The 27,142-nt window shown below is 38.0% G+C and overlaps 1 protein-coding gene across 1 annotated transcript in view; it reads left to right on the top strand.

The window, feature by feature from the left end:
* The window catches only part of LAMA4 (laminin subunit alpha 4), a 98,044-nt gene that overhangs the window by 49,598 nt on the left and 21,304 nt on the right, over window positions 1–27,142 (top strand). The window contains exons 10-25 of the mRNA XM_082757406.1: window positions 1,980–2,147; window positions 2,864–3,057; window positions 5,204–5,320; window positions 7,341–7,489; window positions 9,648–9,789; window positions 10,841–10,937; window positions 11,712–11,828; window positions 12,825–13,010; window positions 16,418–16,557; window positions 17,800–17,973; window positions 19,082–19,224; window positions 19,563–19,725; window positions 21,891–22,024; window positions 22,602–22,773; window positions 24,851–24,982; window positions 26,062–26,204. Coding sequence (XP_082613532.1) covers window positions 1,980–2,147; window positions 2,864–3,057; window positions 5,204–5,320; window positions 7,341–7,489; window positions 9,648–9,789; window positions 10,841–10,937; window positions 11,712–11,828; window positions 12,825–13,010; window positions 16,418–16,557; window positions 17,800–17,973; window positions 19,082–19,224; window positions 19,563–19,725; window positions 21,891–22,024; window positions 22,602–22,773; window positions 24,851–24,982; window positions 26,062–26,204 — 2,371 coding nt within the window. The remainder of the gene's footprint in view (window positions 1–1,979; window positions 2,148–2,863; window positions 3,058–5,203; window positions 5,321–7,340; window positions 7,490–9,647; window positions 9,790–10,840; window positions 10,938–11,711; window positions 11,829–12,824; window positions 13,011–16,417; window positions 16,558–17,799; window positions 17,974–19,081; window positions 19,225–19,562; window positions 19,726–21,890; window positions 22,025–22,601; window positions 22,774–24,850; window positions 24,983–26,061; window positions 26,205–27,142) is intronic.

Genomic DNA, 27,142 nt, shown 5'->3' with positions numbered 1-27,142 from the left:
TCTAAGGATAAATGGCAACAGTGAACACTTTCCCAAGCACAATTGCACTTTAAAAAGTTTTCCTAGTCAGAGAAGATCATCTTTATCTGGAGTATCTCTGACATAATGTTATTTGTGTTCATATATATAACTAAATACATGTTCATATATAAAACTAAGATTAAACCAGTTGTAGCCTCTTCTTCTGTAACTTCAGAAAGCAATAAAACCCCAGGTGAGCGTACACAGAAGCATCCCTGTCCCCTGTAAACCCGCATCATGAAAGTGTCCATCCTGCAGTAGAGAACACTAATTTCTCCCAGTCCTTTGCAAAGCCAACAGTGTAAAAAGCTGTTTATGGCACCAGAATAGAAAGGCTGATGGGCAGATGAAGTTAACTATCCCTTTTTCAGTTAATAGAAATCCTTGATTAACAGACCCGAGTAGTTCTGATTTAACACAATTATTGCAAGTTCTGTGGCAACTTTTGTAAGGAAGATCTGTAATACCCCAAACATTATCCTTGCTGATCATTACCTCCATGGGTGCTTCAACCAATATTTCAATTTTAGTAAACATAGTTAGCAATCCTGTCACAAAGATGAGGCAAGCTAAGACCATGCACACAGCATGTTACAAATGTTCTACTTTCTTATACCTACAGTGGTAGATCACTTCTGATTACTGCTGCATCTCTCACTTTTTATTTCTATAGTTACTGAGTACAGGTGTCAGCCTAAGCCTTGTTGTATGTCACCAGCATTCACTGGCTGACTTGTGTGGATAGTTCTTTCGTATCATTAGTTGTCTGGGGGAGGACAGGAATTACAGAAGGCAGAAATGTGTCTAGTTTGGGGCACAAATAGCAGAAGTCATGTTGGCCTGTCATAGAAGAAGCAGCGCCTATGTCTGTGATGAAAAAGAGTGTTTGTTCAACCCAAAAAAAAGTTGCAAGCAAGTGGGTGAAAGTTATTTTCACCGTGCATAAAAATATTCTCCAGCATCACTACTGCAGAAGGCAAGCCAGGCTCTACTGAAGGTAAGCTGCATGTGTATGCACATATCTATATGTGTATACATGTGTGCCAGTATGAGAAGGAAAAAGAAAGCCACGGAGGCACTTGTGGTCATCAATTGCTGCTGAGACTGAGCATTTAAAGCTTCACTAATGAGTTCAGGAGCCATCCAGAAACTGCATGAAAGGACATTCTGCCAGAGAATCAGTTGTGCCACAAGTACACATAGATATTTTATTAAAAAATTATAAGATCCGTAGAGCTGCCTTGCCAGATCTGGCTATCCACAAATCCAGTAATGAATGCAAGCCAAAGCTACTCACAGGGTATGAAAGAGGAGGTGGTTGGTGTTCAAGGCCAAGGATTGAAAAGTGAGAAAACTTTGTAATGCTTGCTCAGGGAATGGGTAAACTCAATTTCAGCTGCAAGGATTCAACAGCATTTTTTGAACTGAGACCAAAACCTTGAAATAATATCCATCTCCAAACCAGCTAGGCAGCATTGTGCCAGAAGCCTTATGTTACGTCTTTAGGGTGCCTCAAACTTCTTCAGAGGGACAAAGAGATTATTTCAGTCTCTTTGCTGATGTTGTTGTTTAATAAGCATCACATTTTTGCAGTAGCTCTTAAAAACCACGATCTTGGAGGAAAGCCCTGGTCTGCTACATGCCGCAGAGCTCAGAATAAAAAGACGATCCCAGCCTGTGAGAACTGCCAAGCCAAATAATGCAAACTACCCAAGCCTATTTAATCTCATCCTCTTCTGATGAGACCCCCACATATGCCATGAAGTGTGATTTATTTACAGCTTTAATTTTAAGACTGTATTAAAGATACTAATTATCCATCATAGAGTGGTAGCATAATTAAAATTTTCTTTCGCCAGCAGCAAGAGATGGATTCACAAAAGTAAGAGTACTCCACAGAAGAGCGCTTACTTCTCTATAGCATGCTGGATTGACCATCTGTTCCTTTTTTCCCACAGAAATCAGCAGCAAGATGAAATACTATGCAATTCAACAAGAGCTGAGCCCTGAGGAAATTGCCCAGAAGCTGAGTGTGGCTGAGGAGATGCTGAAGGAGATCAAACGCCGTAAGCCTTTCACTAATCAGAGGCAACTTGCAGCTGAGGAGGAAGATGCAGCAGAGGACTGTAAGTTTTGAATCTGTTTTCAATTCATCCAGATGTTGATGCACAGCTGGCAGGAGCTGGGCAGCTTGGGACATAATGCTGTGCCCCTGGGGAGGACCAGGAGGTGCTGGTGGGCTGGGCGGCTGCAGACATCACAGTTTAGGAGAATATAAGACCAAGTATATGAGACCTGTGTGCCCATTAGCAGACTTCTATCCGTAATTATTTACACAGGAAGTGAAAGAGATTAAATAATAATTCCTGCTCCTGATGGTTGGAAGAAAAAAAAAAGCGCACAAGATCAAATCTGGGAAAGAAAAGAATAGGAAAAGTGTTATCTGCCAACATGAAAGGAATCCTGGTTTCAGTCCCTGAGTGTGGTTCATCACAGCCTGTCTCCTAACCCAAGCCAGTACAACTCTGCTGACTTCAGGAGACTGTCAAGCATTAAACAAACATAAGGACTACAGCTTTTCCTTTCCCTGCCTTTCTCCACACCGCTAACAGAGCAGTGGAAAAGGGGCCAGCAGAGGCATAGCTCTGATGGACACGCTCACTGAGCCCATCACAGCAGCCAGAGGTGACACTGTTTCCAAATGCCTACCCCAGGTCTCTCCTTGCTGCTCCCATGGCAGAACAAGCAGCAAAATGTGTTTGTGTTGCACATGTGTCTGTGTGTGTGTACGTTTGTCTGTGCCTGCTATGGATTAATCAGTGACATCTGATTTTTTTCCCAGTGCTACAGAGAGTTGAAGAGTTTCATGAGAGGTACAATGACACCAGATCTCTAGTTTCTGATGTGAAGGAGCAGTTCCGTGAATATGATATGAAGCTGTCAGACTTGGAGGAGACAGTAAACCAGGCATTTGACTATGTTATACAAACAGAGGATATGAATCAGGAAAACACAGCCAATCTTCAAGAACATGAGGTATTATGCAGTATATTTATCATAAGTATCTGTGAATAGTTCATGTTTGCCAGTGCTTAAAAGAGTGGATTGCAAACAATTGAGATTCAGGAATTACCACACACACACACACACACACACACACACACACACACACACACACACACAAAAAAAAAAAAAAAAAAGGAAATCCTTGGGCTACTCAGCAGGATGAGCTTGACACTCCAGTTCTACACAATAAGTTGAGAAGTACAAGGTGTATTACTTATTCATGAAGTCACAATAAATGCCAGATTTTGGCACAGCATGTCGCAGCTGGCCGAGGAAAAGATGGTTACTAATGCCTAAACATAGGAAGTTGTATTCCAGCAAAACCCAAGAAGCTTAAGATTCCAACTAGCATGGCTGCTATAAATACTGTGGTGGAAATGTTTCACCTGTTATGTACTGATTTATAATGTGACACTGGAACATGTTGCCCAGAGAGGCTGTGGAGATGTTGAAGGTCAGGTTGGATGAGGCCCTGAGCAACCTGGTCTGGTGGGAGGTGTCCCTGCCTATGGTAGAAGGGTTGAATTGGATAATATTTGAGGTCCCTTCAAACCCAAACCATTCTATGATTCTATCATGATGAAGGACTTCATGCTCTCTGAAGTAATTACATTCTCTTGAAATAAATATTTATAAAGGCAGTGCCGAATTCATGCCCTGGTGACTGGTTTCATACTGTCCCATCCAAACTTTCTCCCTGGTCCTCTTTAAACTAAATGCCTCAGTTTTTCATGAAGAGCAGATGACTATCTTTATATCAGGAAGCACAAAGCCATTCTCTAATTGCTCCACAACAGATATCTTAAAACTGTGTTTCCTACTTGGTGGGTGAACTGCCTTGCTATGAGGCTACAGCAGTTTTCCCTTATGCTCTGTCCAGATGAATAGTTCTAGTATTTTGAACAAAGCAATTGGTCCAGAGGAGAGCTCAGATATCTTCCTCCTAGAACCCCTGTGGAAGGGGGAACATTTGCATGTCAGTGGTGGTGTTAGGTTCAGATAACATCTGGAAATTGAACTTTCAAGTCCTTCATCCCAGAAAGATACTTAACTCATCAGTCATATAGAGAGATTGTGGTGGGGTTTTTTTGTTTGTTTGTTTCGTTGTTGTTTTTTTTTTTTTTCCTTCCAGAAGTTCTGTGACTCTTCTTTGTTTTCTTAAGAGATGCAAAACCAGAATGTCCCACCTAAATATGTTTTCCTCAGTTACTTTTTCATCGGGGAAAAAAATGACAAAGATAACAATTCGGGACCATTTGATCCTAACTGCTTTCATTTCAATGGCTGAAATTGTTTGGAGTCTGGAAGAGAGCAGTTTGTGATCTTGTGTGATCACAAGAATGATCTTCTGAATTCAGGCTAATCTCTGGGTTTCATAGCACCAGTGGCTGCACTTTGAGCTCTTGAAATCTGCCATGCTCAAAGTTCATGCTGATGTGGAAGGTTTACTAATTCAAAAGATAAAACAGGCACATTAAAGGTTCTTGTGAATCCTTCTATGAGGACCTTGGGATCTTTATTTATAAAGAGTCTTCTGCTTTTTCATTTTTAATTATTATAATGCCAAACTGCAGATTATCTCACATTTATGAATTGAAGCCTTAATTATGCTGGTTGTAGTCATAATTTTTCTGGTTTTAACCATTTGGATTTTCACTATTCCTCGCAGTGAAGGCACATGCTGTATAAAAATATTGTTCACATTAGCTTCATTACTGACATGAAAAAGAATTCTCAAGACTGTAAGAATTCTCAAGACTACAGACAAAAAAAAAAAAGTTTCCAGGCCACAATGAAAAGTCCATGTTTAATTTGTTTCTGCTGGCAATGCACTGAATAATGCTTCATCCCAGTAACTGCTCAGGCTGTAATATGAAAAGAAATTAATTCATACAAATAAAAAAAATATTTCACAAGTACAAGAAAATGTAAGAAACAACATTATAGTATGCAGCTATTAGGGTTATCTATTAAAAACAGACTTAATTTACCTGAAATCTACTTTATCACTTTATCTTTTGAATTAACTTTAGTAACATGACAAAAACAGTAATACTGTTCTAGCAGTTCACAAACATTTTTGGATGTTTTGTTTTGTTGTTTTTTTTTTTTGTAGAAACAACATGAGAAAATAAAAGAGCAGGTAGATGAAGTGAATGGCATTCTGCTAAGTGCCACAACTACTTTGGCAGGACCACAAAAGATCAACTCAGAGTTAAGTGAGGTAATAAAGGTAGGTGCCATAGTGACTTGTTTAAATGGTATGTCCTGAATTTCTGAACTTTTGAAAAGTCATGTGCTTAGATCACTGAGTGAAAACCTCTATTTTTTTTTTACTGCTTCAGAGAAATACTGATGAATATTTCCCAAAAAATGTGTAAATCTTCCTGAATGGAAAGCCTTGTAATTACATTTTGCTGTCTTGGAAAAATAATATATTAGAAGTATACCTTACTGCAGGCACATCTACTGAAGGATTTTTCTGTAGGGTTCTCATTTCATAATGAGCAGCTGCCAAAAGGCCCAAAGGTACTCCGTTGGCAGATTGCACTTTGCTAATTCCACCAAGTGAGCATGGGAGACAGCTTAAGATCCCACATCTCGGTATTAAAAGCAGTGATGGTCAGAATGTAAAATTTACATATAAACATATTGTCTTATTGAAATCCTCATCTGCAACTGTCGAATCCAGTGTTATGAATGAGACAAGGTGTTGTGGGAAATTTTTACTTTAAAATTCCACATGGTTTTTGTTTTTTCTATATATTTTTTTTAAATAAAAGTGGGATTTTGCTAACTAAAACTTTTGCCATTTTAAAAAAAACTTTTATTTCCATGTCTTACATTAAGATTTTGAGATAGTTTAAGACAAATTAAAATTCTCCAAAAGTGATCATTTTAGTCATAGGTGCCCAAAGCAACACAAAAGCAAATACCAAACCCGTTCATTTTTCTTTGGAAAAGTAATTTGTGAAAGAAGAAAGAAGACAGCTTTCTTTAACTATAGCAATCCCAGGGTGATCAAGCAGTATGATTTTTTTTTTCTCCTGTGTTTTCTGTAAAATAAATTGCTGCAGCTTATCGTTCAGTATCCCCCACTCCTGTGGGTAAGTCTGCACATACAGATGTTTACTCTGCAGGGAAGTAGTATGAGAACATCATGTATCTTCCATCCTCACCAGCGATGAGTATCTTCACGCTCCACTCATTCATTCTTTTTCACTCCCTCACTTTCATCCTTTTTTTTCTGGTATTTTGAGGCCACAATGATGATCACCAAATTTACCAGCAAGGTTGTATATTGGAGACATGAATGCAGGTCCAACAGATCTTCCCCACAAATACTTCACATAAGGAAGGCATATGGCTAAGGCAAAGCGATGCTACTTCTCCTTGCCTATACATACACAGAGTTAGCAGTCTGAAGGAGTCCTGTAAGTCAGACTAGCCCAAGGTGTCCTCCTTCCATGAGGGCTATCTCTATGCAAAGAGAGAGAATGTGATGAGGGCCTGTTCTCACAGCTGTGTGTGGCACAGCTTACAGCTGTATTGCTAAACTCCCTGCTCCTCTCCAGCATCACCTCCCCTACAGATTGCCCCTGAGGCACAGGCACTTCTCCATGTTATTCTCCAAAGAAGCAGGTCTGGGAGGGCGGCAGCTGGCCAGGGCCAAAACAGTGCCAAGGATCAAGCAATAATAGGATGTTGTGAAAGCCAGCCCACCCCAGCACTATTTCGTTTGCTTGTATAGATAGAGTTTAAAAGTCCCAAATGCTAATGTCTGTCCTGCAGTCTTACAGAGAAGAGTTTTTTAAAAAAATGGTTTCCATCTCCTAACTTAGTAAAAACCACAATGAATGGATCTTGCAAAGTTTTGGTTTAATTATTCCACCTATTAGCAATTCACACCAAAAAGCTTCACATTGGCACCATTCTGGAACAAATATAAAGGGTGGTAAGATATTGTTCAGCTGTCTCTCTTTTATATTTCATGAATGTTTCTCCAATATCTTTTAAAGGGATTTCTGGAATTTTTGCTGATTTTTATTTACCTGTGTTTGCCTTGATCCACCAACATTCATGACAGACTCTTTCCTGACCTTTACTCTCCATTTTATGCTAAGTGTATAACATAAAACAAAATAAAAGCATTATAATAATGTAGAAAGGTACAATAAAACATAATAATCAAAATATAGGTTTGATTTTTTTACAATATTCATCTTCTTTCCTTCCTTGTATATTTTGTTCAGAATGTGTCAGGGTTCTCCGCAGAAATAGATGGAGCGAAAAAGGAACTGCAAGAAAAAATAGCCAATCTGTCTCTGTTTGATGATGATTTGGTAGAAAAGGCTATGCATCATGCACACAACCTACAAGGACTTGCTGATGAGCTGGACCGGTAAAATTTAACTTCAGCAGACTCTGTTCATAGAAATGCTACTGATTGAACAGCTGAGTGAACTTAGAGACAGGCAGAAACACCATAACATTAGATATGCTGTCTGTAAATAGGTATTAAACAAATTGCTGGGAACTCATGTATGGGAGGAAACATCATGGTCCGGAGGCAACAGCTGAAATTGAGCAAAGCAAAATCTATTCATCTTGTCAAAGAATAAACAAACATATATCTCATGTGGTATTATTCTCTTTCTAATTTGGCACATTCTCTTCTTCCCATAGCAAGAGAATAGGAAAGGTAGATTACTAAAAGTAATACAATACAGGCAAATTAAACGAGGTTTACAGAAACAGCTTATGTCAATAAGTTATGTCACATTACTGTTTAGCAGTGTGGGCCAAAACAAATGGGATTTGTGATAATTTTTGTTTGAGAACTGGTTTACACATGTAGTTCTGAAAGAGTGGATTGTACACCAATGAAACTAGCCCCCTGCAACACCAAACATTTACTGCAAGGCTATTTTGCTATTTTGCTGAAAAATAGCAAATACATAAACTTTCCTTCAGTTTACTAAAAAGTCACCTCTAGGCAGATTTGAAAGTTGACTTTATCTCCAATTGGTACTAGATGTGAAAAAATCACTGCTGCAAATGATTTGTTATAGAAAATGCCTCACCAAATTCTACCTTAAGTAACATCATAGACATATGTTTTTGGAAGATAAACTAATAACTACTAATCAAGTGTATTATCTAAATACCAGTTGTTTCTTAATATTAGTATGCACTAGATGGGAGATTAAAACAGAGAAAAAATAACAGATGGTTTTCTTTTAAAAAACTGCATAAAGCTGCCATCTGAAACTGTTGTTCTATAATGCTACACAAACTACAGACAACCTAAAAAACAAACAATATGTTCAGTCTGAGATCGGCTATCTGGGGGTAGCAGAATTGCTTGAAAGAAAATACCCCATATGGCTAGCCTTCATCCCTCACTACAATAATTTAAACATGATTACCAACTCCAACACATTCAGAATTTAATAGAAAGCAAGCAGAAATAATTACAAAATATCCAGATGGAAATGTGCTGACTCTTTTATTTGTTGAGAAGATTGTCCTGCAATAAAACTTTAATCCTTTAAAACTTTTAGCCTGTCTTCAAATCTTTTTTTTTTTTTTTTTTTTTTTTTTATGGGTTTGCTTTATAAGCCCATTAGGCTTTTATTTGGTAGAGGTTCTTCTTTTGTCTTGGGGGAATATAGCAGGAAATTCTTGCAACAGTTCTGGAAACTGGAAAATTTATAAGTCCTCAGTGTGCAATTACTTTGAAGTGAATACACATACATACATATAAGTATATATTATATATATAGTGTGTATATATAATATAATATATATAATAATGTATATTATATAACAATATAATCTATCTAATATGTATATAGGTTATAATATATATATCTAATATATACTCTAAATTCTGTTTATCAGAAGAATATTAAAAATAATACTTGAAGTTACTAACAGTTGAAGGTTGAGCTCTAAACCAGCTGCTGTTTTAATGTCCCCTGAAGACCAGTTGCAACCTAAAATACAAATCAAGCTCTACCATGCCAGCAACGCTATAATGCATTTCTTAATTTTAACTTTTTGCAAAATTTCATGACCAATAGACAGTTCTATATCTGATCTTCCCCCTTTTCCCACTTACATTTGGAAAATACAAACAGCCTGGTGTTACAGCTCTTCTGATCACTGGTACGCATAGATCTTTCTATTCATAGCCAGAAGTTATCCCTGTAGAAGGGAATGGATCTATTATTCTTTCAATTTATGGAATATGTAATCTAGAATTTAAAAAAAAATAATAATGATAAAAGCTTAGATGTTACTTGTTGTCTCTCACAAAGATATTAAAGGCAACATTCCCGACATTAAACATCTGGGAAGTACCTTATATCCACATAGTTTTCTCCTGCTTTAGTTTGGCACAGATGGTCATACCCAATGAAGAGAACATGGCTCAGGCTAAGTGTATTTGTATGCAATTATTTAGTCAGAATTCACAGAATATTAAGAAAGCTACTGAATTTGAAGCTAGTTTGATTTACTTTGTTTTCTTCCTCCTTTTACTGTCTCTTTAACAGGAATTTACATGGTGTTGATACAAATGGGTTGGTACAAAGGGCAATAAATGCTTCAAATGTGTATGAAAACATTGCCAGTTACATTGAAGAAGCTAATAAAGCCGCACTGCTAGCACTGAACACAACAAACCGGGTCAATGATGTAAGTAGTTTTCATAATATCAGCTTTTACTTTGCAATGCTGCAGGGGCTTTGGATACCTAAGTATGAAGAAAAAACAAGATCTGGCTTCACAGTCAGCATCAAAGTTCTCACTGCACATTTTGCTTCATGTACTATTTCCTCAATTAAATACTAGGTCATTAATTACTCTGCCAACCTAAATTTCCCTGTTATATGAAAAGATACAATAGGTCCTTCCTGTCCTTAAGTAAAGAAGCATCATAGAGAGATGCTTCTTTGTGCTGTTCACACAAACTGAGGCACTCCTGTAAAAGTCCAGACAACTCCCTGGCCATGTAGGAACCCAGAGCTGACATTCAGTGTTTGAGTCCTCCTACTCCACACAGCACCGTGTGGTAGGAAAGGTGGTCAACACACCTAAGAGGAGCATCGCTATTTCTCATTAAAAGTTAAAATGAGGCAAGTAGCCCACTTGCATATTCACTGCTGTGATGAGGATGCTAATTTTGTCTAGGGCAAATATTTTATGTGAATTTCTGTATGTGTAGAGTTTTAAAAGTCTTTAAAAGTAGCAATTTGTTAGTGGAAGAGAAAGAGGAATCAGCTGTATTGACCCCTAAGGATCACTGGGCTGTCAAGCCCTCTGCTTACAGCATGCTACTAGGGACCATAAACAGCCCCCCATGCAGCACGTGCGTTCATTACCCATCAGAGGCGACAGTCAAAACAAACACAATGCCCAAATAATGTGCATCATGAATACCAAGTTGGTCAGATTGAAGTTGATAAACTAAGAGGACTTCTGTGCTTTCTGCATCTTTGTTATTCAGTATTGCTCTCCAGAAAGTATGCATTTCTCTGAACTTTTATTGCGGTCCACAGAAAAATTGCTTTTAGACTTCTTTTGCTATTCCAGCTGCTAATCTTAAAATGTCAACAAGGAAAATGAAACCACTGTGATTTTGCAATTGCATTTATATCAAGTAATACGTTACCTACAATTAAACACAATAAAAAGTAAACATTTGGTAAGCATTATTATGACTTTATTTTTTGGAACATACTTGCAGGCTGCAGTTGGAATTGATACTCAGGTCATCTACCATAGAGGTAAAAGCGAAGAACTTCTCAACCGAGCCATGCAGCTGCAACAGACAGCAGATTACAGTAAATATATATCCTTTCTACTTTCCCTGTAAGTTTATAAATGTGTACACTAAAAGACATTTCAGAAGAACATCACTAAGGCAGAACTATTGCTGTAACAGAAGAGTGTATTGATCGAAGTGATAATACAAAGTATTGAAAAGGCTACGGGCACAGTTTGAGTAGTGCATGTGTCGTCATCCTGCCAGGTATTGAATGTTTATTTCATTTACAAAAGGACCATTTAAGATATAACCACTATTTAAATATCTGATCCCACAAACAGGTTTTCACATGTAAATATAATCAAAGTAGTTGACTGAAATCAATTCTTAATAGTTTAAGTGCTCAGAAAGCTGAATTTAACCAGTGAAGGATAATAATAAATGTTAAAGGATTTTGACCTCTTTTTCACTGAAAACGAAGGAAAGTACTAAGATTACAGAAATGGCCTCTTCAGTTTTTCTGGACCTTCTGAATTCCTTAAAACTTCTCCTTTTGGAGCTATTCCAGCAGTCCAGGTTAATCAAAGAGAGATGGTGCTGACTGAAATACAGTTTTCCAGATTTTTCTAAGGAGCCCTGGGGAAAGAAAATAATGGCAATGAGTTTCAAGGTTGCTCTTGACATTGGATTATGTGAAGTTAAGAGTGCTACTGTGCCATATAGTAAAAGATGTCCTAGCATATTGCCAATGGTGTATTAAAGGCTAAACATACCTCTACAGGAGAAAACATACCTTTTTCAAATGTGACTTTGATGCCATTCATCTATACCTCCTGTTTTTCCCCCGCAGGTAATGATTTAACTGTTGCAGACACCAGCCGGCATGTTAATGGCACTCTGGCCAGAATGAATGCTCTGCGAGGCCAGCTGATGAGAGCCATCACAAAAATGCAGTCAGCAGAGCCAGGTTGTACAAGACTTCTTTATGATGCATTATCTTCAAATGCTTAAGAATGTATTTTATCTTTGCATATGGCCTATGAAGATGGTATTAAGATTTCAGTCCCAGGAAGACCCAAAGGAATTTGGCTGAAACAAGAGCTAGTCAGTAAAGATAAAAATTTAACATACTCATGGTGAAACATTTTTCCATCTGAAATTATTAACATACTTTTTGATCCTCCTTGCTACAATTACCCTCCCCCACGTAACTCTAGATCATTTCAGGGCTTAGAGATCATACAACTCTATGGACAAAAGCAATTTTGTCAGCTTTCGTTGTCAATTCACATATACATCATGTCTGCCATATAGTGTATCTGGGAGGTAATTACTGACAGTCTTGACTGACAAAATCTCACCTTCATTTTTCAGTAAACAGACATCATAGAGCATACAGCAAGTATACTCAAAGATGTTCAAAGTTTCTTTCACTAACTCTAACTAAAAATATTTTTTACTGCTAAGATGTTGTGTTATGTAAAATAACACAATTTTACAAATTTATTTAAAAAGAAAAAAAAAGTCAGATATGGAATAACAAAAACACCTCAGTGTTTTTGGATTTCTCTCCTTGAAAAATAATTTTGATGAAAAATATTCAACATTTACATGCATTATTAAAGAATAAATAAAATGAAAAACAATGCACTTTTTCACCTCTGTTCCAACATCCTTGGGTATACAATATCCATCAAAATCCAGGGATAATGAAAATTTTGAACAATCCAGAATGATGACGAAATGAAATTTATTAAAATTAAGAACTAATGTAACTGTGGACCAACTGCAATGAGTTTTGACTATTCCTTGTGGAAATCAAGAGAAAAACAAAAAACTGAGGTTCGGTACCCATTCTGCAGAAGGTAAAATCCTCTTAGTCTCATCATTTTCAAAGTGCTGGCAACAGATGGTTTGAATCTTTGGCAAAGTTCATTTCTTTTCATTCCCTGTTATTATGTAGTAGAGGCCAGACAGCGCTTGGAGCAAGCTAAGCAGAAGACTGCACAGGCTGAGAGCACTACCATGACAGTAAATCAGGCTACAACTCCCATGGATGAGAACGTGAGGTTGTGGTCTCAGAACATGCAAGACTTCCAGCACAGCTCAGCTGCATACAAGAGTGCCATGCATTCAGCTGGGGATGCAGGTATGGTGGCCTGAGTTTTGCTATTCCATAGTGTTAAAAACGAAGGGAACCATAGATTCATAGAATCACAGAATGGTTTGGGTTGGAAGGGACGTCCGAGACCGCCTAATTCCACCCCCCTGCCATGGGCAGGGACACCTCCCACTGGCCAGGTTGCCCAGGGCCCACCCAGCCTGGCCTTGGACACCTCCAGGGATGGGGCATCCACAGCTTCTCTGGGCAGCCTGTGCCAGGGCCTCACCACCCTCTGAGGGAAGAACTTCTTCCTAACATCTAATATAACCCTACCCTCTTTTAATTTAAAGCCATTACCTATCACTGCACTCCCTGACAAAGAGTCCTTCTCCAGCTTTCCTGTAGGCCCCCTTTAGGCACTGGAAGGCTACTGTAAGGTCTCCCTCTCTTCTCCAGGCTGAAAAAAAACAAATCCTTCAGCCTGTCTTCACAGGAGATCTTCATATGAAGATTCATAGGAAGATTTACACTGTACTTTCATTTCTTATAATCTTACAGAATTTTATCTATAGGAAAAAAAAAATAAAAAATAAAAAATAAAAAATAAAAAATAAAAAATAAAAAATAAAAAATAAAAAATAAAAAATAAAAATTGCAGTTGCTAGAGATTCATTCTCCTTTAAAACTTTTGGATACATGGGCATTTCCAAAAATGACTTAAACACTTAAGGGCTGAAGTCTTGCTGGTTTCTCAATCAGTTTTACCAGGGTGCCAAGGCCACATTGAAAGGTAGGCAGATTGTTTAAATAATGCTCGCTATTATCATTGGCAGCTCAGCTATTATTTTTGTAACATTGGGAGGCATTTGGAAACAGTGCCCTTTTGTCCTCAGTAGTACAAACATGGAGTTGAAACTGCCCCTGATTTGAGGAGCTTGTAGTCTAAATAAAGGGGACAAAGAGGATTAGGGAGGAAATATAATACTTAAGTGGGAAGATTGCTGAAGAAGCTTGTAAACATCATATTAATTCCACTTTTATTATGAGGGGGGCGGAGGAAGAATAGTAAAAAAATTAAAAAAAAAGTGAGGGTTTGTTATGAAAAGCACAGGGTACTGCTACAAAGGGGGCTGGCACGGGAAGTGCTCCAGTTAGATGTGGCTGTGATTCATAGCCTGGGGAGACAGATGCTGACATGCCTGGGGACCGCAGAGGGCTCTCAGATCAGCTCTGTGCATTGCCAGGAGGGGATGACCTGGCAAGAGGAACGTCCATCAAGGCCCAAGAGAAAGTTACAAAATATGTTCAGCCAGGTGCCTGCACCATCATGCCAATAACACTGCTATGGCAGAGGAAGTCTGTAAGCTGACATGCTCAAACTGTCTTTGAATAAAGCTTTCATTTCATTTTTGGAAGGGTAAGAACATGTCTTGGCTGTACAATTTGAGAAGCTTCCCTGTGTTGCCATTGCGCAGGGAATTGATGGGCTTCAGCAGAGAGGTTGAAAGACAGTTTGGGAAGGAACGCACAAAAGGAGAAAGTGTCTGGAAGGTTATAGTCAAGGTTATTTCCTCCTTGACAGTTTGCCTTCTATTATTTTTTGTATTTTAGTACTGGGTAAGAGTAGCTTTCACCTTCATCCCAAAGACTAAAATAAATAAATAAATAAAAATCAATATTCTTCTATGTTGAAGAATGCCATTATAAAGGGCAAAAGGAAGAGATTTATGGTGATATTTTATAATAGTACTAGGAGTAATAGATGCTAGTTTGGTGCTTCCATGTCACAGTTGTGTTTCAATTTTCATACCTCCAGTTTCAAATAAATTAAAAGCCAGCTTTTCAATATATCAGATCAGATACAGTTCCAATTCATTTGCTGATTATTGTTTTAAAGGGACATTTGAAATTTTCTATATCACTTTCTGAGCTTGCAATTTCTTACTTTAAGACTAAAGTTGCTTTGTTTTGTTTTGTTTTTCCAAATGATCATTGTAACATGGTTCATTTCAAAAGGCAGAGCAAAATTCTGTAAGTTGATTATTTTACTATGGTGTTGTAATGTGTTTTTTTTTTTTAATGTAGAATGTTTAATGAATACTAGAATTAATATGTTACATTAATTCACTTTGCTTCTTTCACGATTTGTTGAAATAATGGCACTTTAATATACAGTAAGGTTTATATGGAATATCTGAGTACTGATCCCCTACATATAAGGACTTTGAGGTCTTAAGGGGAATAACTGGTAGATTGGGTCCTCTACCTGCCTCTCTACTATCTTAAGAGACAATAGGAAAAATACAAGTGGAGAAAAATAAGAACAGGTAGGAGCAAGTTGAAAACCCCTAAAATATAACTGAAAACACTACAAATCTGTTCTTAACCTTTGTAGTGAATCCATGTCATTAAAAATTAACTATGAATACCAGATCTTTCTTACATGCATGCAGCTTGTGGCTAAAATCGCATTTAATTATACTCAGCTAGTTATACCTACACCTAATTAAAAATGAAGAATTATATGATGTGTAAATATCCTTCAAAGGGCACCATGTCAGTGCAATCTGATGTGACGAAATTGGATTATAATTAGGGGCAGTCATTTTATCTTCTCTTTATTTTTTGAACACAATAAAGCAATTGATTTCCCCTTGACCACGATCCTTCTCCCACATGTACCAGGAGACACAGCATTGAAAGACTGGAGGTCCAGGATTCTGATTCATGACCCTGGCAGAAGTAGGCAGGAAAGCTGAAGAGTCGGGTAGTAAGTACAGTTTAGGTGCACTGCGTCGTTCACTAAGGCTCTCTACCACTGTACAGCATGGAGCTGTTATCACAGCCTGAAAGCATCAGTGTTACGGTTAGCACGCTGAGCTAACAACCATCACCTCTGCAGCTGTTGCTGCTATCTGGGTGATAACCTCAGGGAAAGACACACAGCTGAGAGCAGAGGGAAGCAACCTCTCCAGCTCCCCTAAATTGAATATGAAAAGCTCATGAGCCACAGTTTCTCTGTGCAGTTCCCAGGTCAGATGCAGATCTCCAGTGCGATGGTGAACAGTCCTTCTGCTCCAGTTGCCCTGTCTGTAAGATTAGGTTTAACATTTATCTGCCTTGAATGAAGATGAAAAGGTTAAAATGATTAACATTTGCAAAGCTCCTCGAGGAAAGTGTTACAGAGGTACAACATCACAGCAGTAACTAGAAGTCCCATAAACAAGTAGCCACTTTTGTGCAAAGAAGACATCTTTCCAAAAACCTTTGCAATACTAAATTGTGATAAATCACTACCCTTCTGAAATCTCACACACCACAGCTAGGACTTGTTCTGAAAGTATAAGGAGATAGGCTGGCTAAAGTAAGAGAACAAGGAACAATTTTCCTGGTGTAAACCCAGTGTTACGAAGAGGAAAAAATTAAAGCCATCACTTCTTTTCTAACTGCAGTGCAGAAACTTGAAGAAGTCTTCCCTCAACTCCTGAACAAACTGCACACAGTAGAACAGAAGGCACCAGCAAACAACATTTCTTCCAGCATTCGGAGGATCAGAGAGTTAATTGCCCAAACCAGGAGTGTAGCAAGCAAGGTAAAACTTTTGGATGGGACATTGGGATACTAGTGCTAATCATCATATGCATCTTCCCAGGGGCTTCATTTTCTTGGGCTATGTTAGAAGCCTGAACCTTGACATCTCCTCCCAACAATTGGATAAACAAAGCACTGTGAAAGTCATTAAAATCTTTGCAGTTGCTATTTGCAAGCAATTAACATTACCATTGTATTCACCATGGACTATTTCTAGTGCCAGCAACTTTATTTAAGTAATTGGCATAGCGTTAATGATTGCCACAGTAAAAGAACCATTTACAGGTAAAACTAATAGTTCATTACTCAACTGGCAATATTAGTTACAAGCAATAGTAATTATGGCAACTTAATACGAATTCTTCTGAGTTGACAGCATTCCTTTTTTTTTCTTTAAATTAATTTTCTGCAGAGTAGGAGAATCTTTGGCTCATACATATTTAATGGAGAAAAATACTTTCATTTTCATACATAAATTATGAGGGATTTTTCTGTAACGAGAACACTGAGGTCAAAAATTAAAACAATATATTTGAGTTAATTCACGTAAATCAAAAAAAAAAAATCAGTCCATTATTATACATTCACAATGCTGGAATATGCTGCCCATATAAATTTAAAAAAAAAAAAAAAAAAGGGGGGGGGGGGGCAGAATTCATTTAGTACATGAGTGCATGTGCAGAGTTTGTTCTTCAAATATATTCCATTATCCAGGCCTATTGTGCTTACACTTGAAATCATTATTTCAGTTGTGTTGAAGTTCATTTTGAACTAAAATCCTTTTAAATTTGAATAGTATTTCATATATATCTCTACAGATTCAGCAGTAAACCAGGATTACTTGTGAAATCCTGGCCATACTATTCTGAGAGCAAAGAAACAAATTATGGGCAGAAGTTTTAAAGTCCTGTAAGAACTGCACTATGGGTATACACAGTGATGTTGCCCTGATTCAGCTAAGCACACACCCATGTCCCATTGAAATTTAATTTACATTAACAATATATTTAAGCATAGTTAATGAGGAGCTTCAATCATTTTTAAAATTAATTTTCTACATCCTCTTTACAGTGTCTTCCAAAAGTTATTGTTATAAACATACAATTTTGAATGGCACATACATAGGTGCCAATTCCATTCCAGCAGTAAGGGAGGCCGCTGGCTAAATGTTCTTGCACGCTTACCTTAAGTAAGGTCCCCAGGCAGCAATAGTGTGTCTCACTTAGAATATTTGCAACCTCAGGTCCAAGTTTCTATGACGTTTGGAGGCCAATCAGCAGTTGAAGTCAATCCAAAGATCAACGTGGAGGAACTGAAGTCTTTCACTTCCATGAGCTTGTACGTAAAGCTTCAGAAAGACAACCCACAACTGGCAGCATCTCCAGACAGATTCATCCTTTACCTTGGAAGCAAAAATGTAAGAGAATCACCCATTTCATTTTTATATATATATATGTACATATATATATATTTATATTTAAAAAATAATAAGTTGTGATAGGTTTGAAATTTATTTACCCTTGTTTTTCCTCTCACCTTTTCTCCGTGTCTCAAAATAAGACGTGTCTACTAAAAAACTGCCATTGATTAAGTGCCAAGCTTAGAACAAGTGTTCCCAACATCCCTGTCCTTGAAAGTTCTCACCCCAAGAGCAGTGAAGGGTTCTCTCTAAGAGGCAAATTAGGCTGCCTATGCAGAATGCCACTGTGATTGTCACTACTGCAAGCCACAGTTGCCATCTTCACTGCCAGTACTGAGCTGTTCTGAAGCAGCTACTGTTATCCATCTGGCTTTCATGGGCCACATTTTAGCCAGTTTTATGCTGCTGAGAGCACCGATTCCAGGCCTCCAAGGCCAGAAGTCCACAAGATAAGAAGGTTGCCTTACCTGTGACTTACACTGCTGTTGTACATCCGTACATCTCTACTTTGAAACACCTGGAAAGGCCATATGCTTTCATGATCTGCAAGTGTTGTGAAACAACAGCTCATTAAATTCTGGTTCCTGAAAGAAAAAGAATCGTATCTCACAAGCCAGGTATAATCCTGGCAAGCTGTTAGTTGAGTAAATCAGCATGCTTTTCTTTTTAAGCTTTTCTAAAAAGAACATCTACTGAATATAAATTAAGAGAAACCCCTCTTGGCAGAAGATTTAATTGCAGTGTAGTACCTGGCCTTCAGACGAACACTTCTTCCTATTTTCTACATATGACACTGCACTGTAAATAGCGATGAACAGCTTCCCATTAAACATGACCAATTTACAGTCAGTAAACATCTTATCAGCTTGTATTTACCTGATTAAAAATGGGGAAAATATCAGAGATTTTTTTTCTGTGCAGCTCTTTTGGTGAAGGAAACTAATTAGAGAATTAAGCTTTTGTTTGTTATATTTATAGGATATATATATGACACCTTATATTTAAAGGTGTCATTTTGTCATATATAGCCCATGCCTTACTAACATTATGCAATAAATTTGTTTTGACGTAGGAGCTCTGACATCCTTCTCCATTGTTTTTTTAGGTTAAAAATTACATGGGCCTTGCAATTAAAAATGACAACCTTGTCTACATTTATAATCTGGGGGGCCAAGATGTGGAGATACCTCTGGACTCCAAGCCAGTCAGCACCTGGCCTTCTTACTTCAGCATCATCAAAATCGAAAGGTAAATAGATAATGTACATTTCACCAGAATCAAAAAGCTAATAGAAGAAAATCAAAAAGAAAAAGCTGGGTCAGAATTGCCCATCAGTAGTCTTACGTGTCTGGTTCTATCCCTGCTGAAATAAAAGGAAATTCTCTTCCCTTTCAGACAGACAGGACCCATGGGGCCTTGAGGGGGAAGGGAAAGTGTCATTTTTCTCTTTCTTTTCCTGCAGAATACCAGCCTTCTAATGAGGAAATAAAAACTCTTCCTGGAGCTAGAGACTTGCTTGTTGATTTATTATTTTTTTTAAGTCTAGCAAACACAAAACTCTCTTCTCTTGCAATTCCCTTCTGCAGGATTGGAAGACATGGCAAAATACTTTTAACTGTGCCCAGTCTTAGCAGCACAGCTGAAGAAAAATTCATCAAAACAGGAGAGACCCTTGGGCCTGGCTCTCTCCTGAATTTGGAACCTGAAAATACTGTTTTCTATGTTGGTGGAGTGCCTTCAGACTTCAAGGTTGGTCACATAAATGCTCTACACTCAAATAATACAAGCTTATCTTGCTGGGCTTCCCTTTTAACACAGAAATGGTTAATAAATGAAATGTCCTTATTTAGTCTCTTATCATCCTAGGACTCTTTATCTTCTAGCTCTAGCAAAAACTATTACTTTCTCTGTAGTGGTTGTATCTTATCACCGTATTGTATCATGTCATAAAGTACAATGATGAGATTCCTACTAGCTGTCAGTAAGGTTTTCTGAAAAGTAATAATAAGGAAAAAAAAAAAGCTTATTGACTTTTTAAATTAAATTAGATTATTAAATTAAGGCCTAGTAGCCCAGCTCAGTAGTGCAGTGAAGTTTTCAAGCTACCAGTTTATTTCAATGCTATGGGTTCTTGGTACTTACAATTTTTCTTTTCCAACAGTCACAAAAATGAAAGGTAGCACACTCTTAACATTAACATGGTGTAGCAGAATACAGTGATTTGTTTGAACTTAATTTATCACTGGCTTAAATCCAGCCTTACAATGGCATGAATACTTGCCCATGCAAAACACACCTGAGGACTTGCATGAGGCTGGTGCTTCAGCCTGGTTCCTAGTGGACAGCACCCACCCCATCACAGTCAGCATGAGTTAACACCTACCTCACTTACCCACCTCATATCAGGCCATCTTTTTGGATTTAGAAAATGTTATGAATGATCTTTGCTATGAAAATTGACCTGTCTGACTGAAAACAAACTTTAGGAAGACTTTGAGAATGCTACCTTCTTGAAACTGACTGTAGTAGGTGCTAAAATGTCCAGCTGTTCCACAAGCAGCCCTCCTAACTACATCAAAACAAAGATTAATTCAATTCACTTACATACTCCTGAGCTTTCACATTGTTGTGACTACCAGATATATACCATGATTTGAATTTTAGATTACTAAACCCTGGAAATACAGTGCAAATTACCTGGGAATAGGACTAAGGAATAAGTAACAGTTGCACAGGAAAAAAAAAAAAAAAAAAAAAAAAAGTAAAAGTAATATGGCAAATGATCCCTCCAGGTTTGGTCCAGTGCAGATGAAAAGAGAAAAAGAGAAAAATGAAGAACAGGAAGGAGAATGGAAAGCAAAGGATTCATGGCTTCATTTGTTAAGCATATGTGTCTCTTGCCCGTTTAGGAATAGGCACCTCACATTTTTGTTTATTAACATACAATCTGTTTTGCTAAAAGCTAAATGCCATAGCATCCCTATGGTAAATGTTAAAATACAAAATGTGCCACTTAACCATTAGACATCACATGCTTAAAATAATTTAACAGAATATTAGAAAAAAAAAATGGAAAAAGAAAAAAAAAGATCATTTGCCAAATCACAGGTTCTGTGCTGCAGATGAGAATCTCATTTTCTCTTACAGCTCCGTATATTCTGTATTGCTGCATTACCGTTATTATTATATTGTAAGCAAAATGGAAATAATGAGAAGCCAAAGAAAAGTTACTGGCAGTGATCAGACTCTGAAGTACAAGAGGTGTTATTAATATCACACCTGTTCCACAGGGCAGAGTATTTTAATATTAAAAGAATGATTCACTAGCTCTGTCAGCTTTATTCTATTGTATTTTTCCCTACACCAGTGTGGCTATTTAAATTCCATTTGCAGTGACCTTTGTTAAAAAAAGGAGTTTCTATATCCTGCTAACTGTTTAAAATAATACCTACTGAGACTTAGACACTGGTACAGTCTTTGAATCCAAGTACCCTGGGTTTAAAGTGTTCTTTCATTTCTTTCTCTTTCATCATGGTATGAAATTATTTTTCAGGCAGCAAAGGACATCTATACGTTAGACATTAAATGTCTGCTGAGAGGGTGAAATACATCCAGCAAGGTCTGTGATTAGTCAAATCCTAACTCTTTTTCTTTTTTCCAGGTGCACTTCCTTCAAAACTGCAAGAAAGGTTCTTGCTGGCAGTCGCCTCACCTGCCCTGACGTTCTCTGTGAGGGCATTTACAAGCTCCGTTTTCACTTACAGGGCATTATCACGATAAGTACTGCAGGGACTATTCCAAGTCAGCAGCACTCCATTTGTCTCAAAATATGAAGAGCACACAGAGAAAACTGAGGCTTTCGTGATATCCGGATAAAGCAAGTGTCTTTTTACTTTTCCTCTCCCTCTGCACAGCTCCCTCCTAGCTTAGACCTCCCTGGCTTCATCGGCTGCCTGGAGCTGGCTACCCTGAACGACGATGTGATCAGCCTGTACAACTTCAGGAACGTCTACAACATCGACACCACCACATCGCCACCTTGTGCTAGGTAGGGGACAGTCACTGATTTGTACGAAGTGCCACTCCTGGTAGTTCAAACCTGATTCAGAGTGCAGATGGGAAGGGGATGCTGCGGTGCCCAGGAGGAACTTTGTCGCCTTTAATTTCTAGCCACTCCTGGGCAGCAGAGCCCATCCTCGGTTAAAGGCCACAGAGAATTCAAGTGAATTTTGGCACAAACCAGACAAGCTTTTAATAGGAATATATATATATTCTTATAATGAGGAGGTGTCTTTACCCTGCCACTTATCAAAGATGAGCAAAGAATTTTCCCGTCCTCTACATACAGCACAGGATAAAAGCATGATCTAACGACAAGGGAGGTAGATACACCTTTAAAGTTATACATTAATTTTCAGGAAAAAAAAAAAAATCCCAGAAAGAATTTGAAAGAAAAATTCATCAGTCTCACCACTTCCAGAAGCAAGCATCAGTTCAGAACAATAATTTCAAAAAAATACTTTTATTGTAAAGGCCTTTAAATTTCCCAAAAGGAAAATGGTGCTGACACTGCCAAAATTTGCTCCCCTGCATGGTTTTGTTTTGTTTTGTTGTTTTTTTCATAGAAATAAGTTGGCTTTCACCCAGAGCCGAGCTGTGAGCTATTTCTTTGATGGTTCTGGCTATGCTGTGGCAAGAAACATTGAGAGAAGGGGAAGATTCAGCCAGGTGACTCGGTTTGACATTGAAGTTCGAACACCTACAGACAACGGATTGATCCTGCTGATGGTTAACGGGGTGAGTACCAAATTCTGCTGGTAGCCTTTAGCCATGAGCACCACAAGTTCTCCAGTAGTTACAACGTCTTGTGAAATCCCAAATATTTATGTCCTTATATTTAACTTCTGGAAAGAGAAAATATGTTGTGTCCATCTGGCGCATATACGCATTAGGAGAAGAGCTGGATTCTGCTGTAATCCAGAGACATCTAGGACTTCAGGGTGTTTATACTGCTGTGGCAACACTCTGAGAGAAACTCCCATTAAGACCAGTATTGCATCTTTGTTTAAATGTGAATGCACAGCCAAATCTATAGGCAATTTCTGTGAAATAGCTCCTATAAAGCAGTGACTTCATGATAGCTGCCACTTTATAGCTGTGTCTCAGGGAGTACTGCAGCTAAACAGTTATTTAAGTTACTGAAAATAGAAAGAAACCCAAATAAAAAGGCTAGATCCAAATGTCACCAGCTTTTCAGACATTTGATGGTGATGCAAACTCAGAAATGGTTTAGAGAAAGAAGATACCATATGCAAATATCCTCTGAAGACAACTCAGATTACTTTTTTATCTTTGGGTGTCTCCACATCAAACTCCTGTCTTGTGTGGATTACAGCTTGGTAAAGCCACAGAAAACAATTTACTATGTAGATTCAGACCACAGACATACACTTGTCTACATGCTACAAAGGAACAAATCTATTCTCAGTACAGAGCTAACCTCTAGTTTGTACCTTAAGGATAACTTCCTGAGGAGAGTTATGGTGAGCAATTTGCTCTGCAGCATAGCATGCCACCACTAACCTTTGTTCTTAGGAGGTTCTGGTCTAAGCAATTGCTTTTAAAAGTTTAACAGCCTCCACTGTGGATCAGTCATGTCTCTTCTAAGCAAAAGTGCCTGGAGGTTTGTTGGATATGTATGCTCTTTGTATGTAACGATGAAAATTGTGATCAAGTTGGATGTTAGTTGTAGAAGCCCATGCCTGTGCACAGACACTTTAGAAAGACTGCGTAAGATGCTCCATTATTCAGTTCTGCAAGGACAGCTCATAAATATTCCAAGTTCCATTTTCAAGTTTTGCTTTTCAAGACAAACCCAAGCTGCAGTTTCATAGAAAAGCACTAGATTAAAACCTACTTTTACTATTCTAAGTAATGACTCTTGAGGGTGGAAACACTTGTGTCACAGGCAGCAGTTCCTGGCCTGCAGTTGTTTTTTGAGAGTTATTGTTCCCATGTCTCCATTAGGCATGGGAACAACAGCATTAGCACTAGAAGAGAACACAAATATTAACGTTAAAAGCATTAACCCAGATCCACAGCTGCTGTAAACGTTCCTTTCTGCTTCTTTATGTTCAGATTTGGAATAAGTCTGTGCTACAGGTCTTCATTTCAAACACTCCCTAAAGGTTTCCTGGAGTAGAGCTTCCATTTATAAAGTTTAGGACTGAACCACAGAAAAGAAGCCAAACCAAGAAGCAGGAATGGTCAGAAAATCCAGAAATCAAATACACAGTAACTATTGCTCAGCCTTCACTACCTACATGTATATACCTATTCACCACTATATACCTATTCTACCTATTGCTCAGCCTTCAACAAATGCAATGGTGCTGATCAGGGCTGTGAAAAGATATAATGCTGTGCTATTATAGGCATCCTCACAGAAGCTGCTAATGCAGACACAGCCATTCTAGCACAACATTGCTTTTACCAGTATAACATCTTGCCTTGGAGCATGAGTTATTACTTTATAAGAAAATGGATGTGTTCACATTAGGAATACTTCACCGATGAAGAATATTGACATACCTGTGCTACCAAACACTATTTCCATAGACAAGCAGTTCATTGAGCCTTCAGAGAAGTGGTATTCATCAAACAATTATCCGTGCCTCTCTCTGTATATATATATACACATATAATATACATAAATCCAGAAACTGTTCTACTTCTGCAAACAAAAAGACCTTTTCCCAGTACCACACTGTTCACAATGTCAGACACTCTCATTGCACTGCTTTTTGTGTTTGTTTGTTTTTAATTGCTGTCACAACGATAGTGCTTTTCTGATTGCTGTTTCTATTTTATGCAGAGTATGTTCTTCAGTCTTGAGATGCACAACGGGTTCTTGTACCTCCGCTATGACTTTGGCTTCAGCACTGGCCCCATGCTGCTAGAGGACTCTATGAAGAAGGCTCAGATAAACGATGCCAAATTTCATGAGGTAGAGATGGGGATACAATCACAGCTATTTGACTAATTATCCCAGCAGCTCCAAAACAGCAAGGATTTGATGTAACACCATTTCAAAGAGCAAAAGGATGAGGAGCCAGGTGGTGATGCAGTAGAGGGGGTAGATGAGTAGAGCGTACACATACCCTGCATGTGAAAGAGCACATCAGTCCCACCAGCGCTGAGCCATGGAGGGCTCTCCCCACCTCCTGGTAAATCAGTGCTTGTGGACAGATTCTGCACACTGCTAGCCAAGGACAGGACTGTTCATGTGGGACAAAAAGTGTTAAAATTCATAATGAAATTATAGCAGTGACAATTATATTCTTCAAATATACAGTTCTCCTGAACTAAAAACATGTCATGATATTAACTTGACCACCTTAGTTGTTATACGCTGTATTACAAGAAGGAATGCATTTCCTGTTTCATTCAAAGTAAGAATTATTCAGGTAGCAGTCTTTTATATATGGATAGCATTTTATGGACTTTTGAAGATCATAAACACCAAGTTGTACTTGTTTTAAGATAATTTACCTTAAGCCAGTGTAACTGTGGCAGTGGCAATAGCAAATTAGTGGCTTGCTTATCCTGCTATTTATTTGATGTAAATTCAAAGGCTGATTCCTGATCCACTACTACAGCTACAGCTTCAGTTCTGCTCAAACAGTTTAAGCAGGGCAAAATTATGCTTTTTATGCTTTGACGATGAAACAAGTTTTTTTTAGAAGTATGCCCTAATTTCCTGGATAAATCAATGAAGCGCTCCAACATTAATGGAGTTTGTCAGCTTGCTGAAGTGTAGAATTTGGCATGTGGTAATTTTGTGTGGTTTTAATCATAAATGAAATAACCTGTTTTTTCAGACAGCAGATAAATTGTGGCATCAACATAAGTTCCCTACTAGTAATTGTTGTCAACCTCTCCTGATTCACAAACAACTTTTTCAATAAATGGGAGTAGCTGTTCAAACAAAAAGACATAAAGATACAATCGATCTTGCAAAATCACCATGACAACTTACAAAAGATGACATTTTGGACACTTTTAAAAACATGTTTTTCTTTTCAGATTTCTATTATATATCACAATTCTAAGAAGATGATCTTGGTAGTAGACAGACGACATATAAAAAGCGTTGACAATGAAAGAACAGCAATGCCGTTCACAGACATCTACATCGGAGGAGCACCTGCTGAGATCTTACAGTCCAGGTTGGTTTACAACTGGCATTCAATGATTATCTTCAAGTAATTTAAGTTGCATTTTGTGACTTGCACTTACAGTAAAACATTTTTATTTCTCAGGAAACATTTGTTTCTTTATTCAGGAAACACTTCTTTACTGTGCAGGTGACTGGGCACTGGCACAAGTTTTCCAGAGCGGTTATGGAATCTCCCCCCTTGGAGAGACTTGAAAGTTGTCCAGGCATGGTCTTGGGCAACCTACTCTAGATGTTTGATCTTGAGCAGGGGAGTTGGATCAGATGACCTCCAGAGGTCCCTTCAAACCTCAATCGTTCTGTGATTGTGTTGTTTTTTTCTCAGTTTCAATACCTTTACATGAAACAATCCCTAAGACAAACTCCTAAGGTTTTGTATATAGCTCTACAGTAGTAAGGATTAGGCTGGATCCAGCACAGCAAAGTTCTGCTGAAACCGGTTCATTTTTAGTAATGTTAACAGAAACTGTTATCTTTAAAAAAAAAAAAAAAAAAAAGGCAATTTCAAACACAGGAAAATATAGAATCACTATTTCTTCTCACTCTGCAGAAAAGTGATCTTTGTAAAGTAAAAAATGTGTTAGCTGAAGAATCAAAACCCTTTACCAAATGCATTTTCAAATCTAAAGGTGATGTCTTTCCTATGTATTTCAATTCTGATGAGTCTCAGTTTCTCTCTTGACTTAAGTCAGTTGTCTATGTGTAGGTGTGAGAAGAAAAGAAAAAGTCTAATTTTCCCATCGTACCATTTGACAGAAGCCAAACTTAATCCCAGTAGACCATACAGCTCCCAGTTCCTGTAATGATAATGCAGTGAAGCTGGGTCACACTCTGGGAAAGCAGGACAGACGCTTGAAGAAGCACATGATAGGCACCATGCGTTCTCTTGATCAGACAGCTCAGCTAGCATTTTCAAAAGGTCTCCAGCTG

This window comes from Aythya marila, assembly GCF_965140915.1.
Source record: "Aythya marila genome assembly, chromosome: 3".
NCBI lineage: Eukaryota > Metazoa > Chordata > Aves > Anseriformes > Anatidae > Aythya > Aythya marila.
This window is presented reverse-complemented; position numbering and strand designations above follow the sequence as displayed.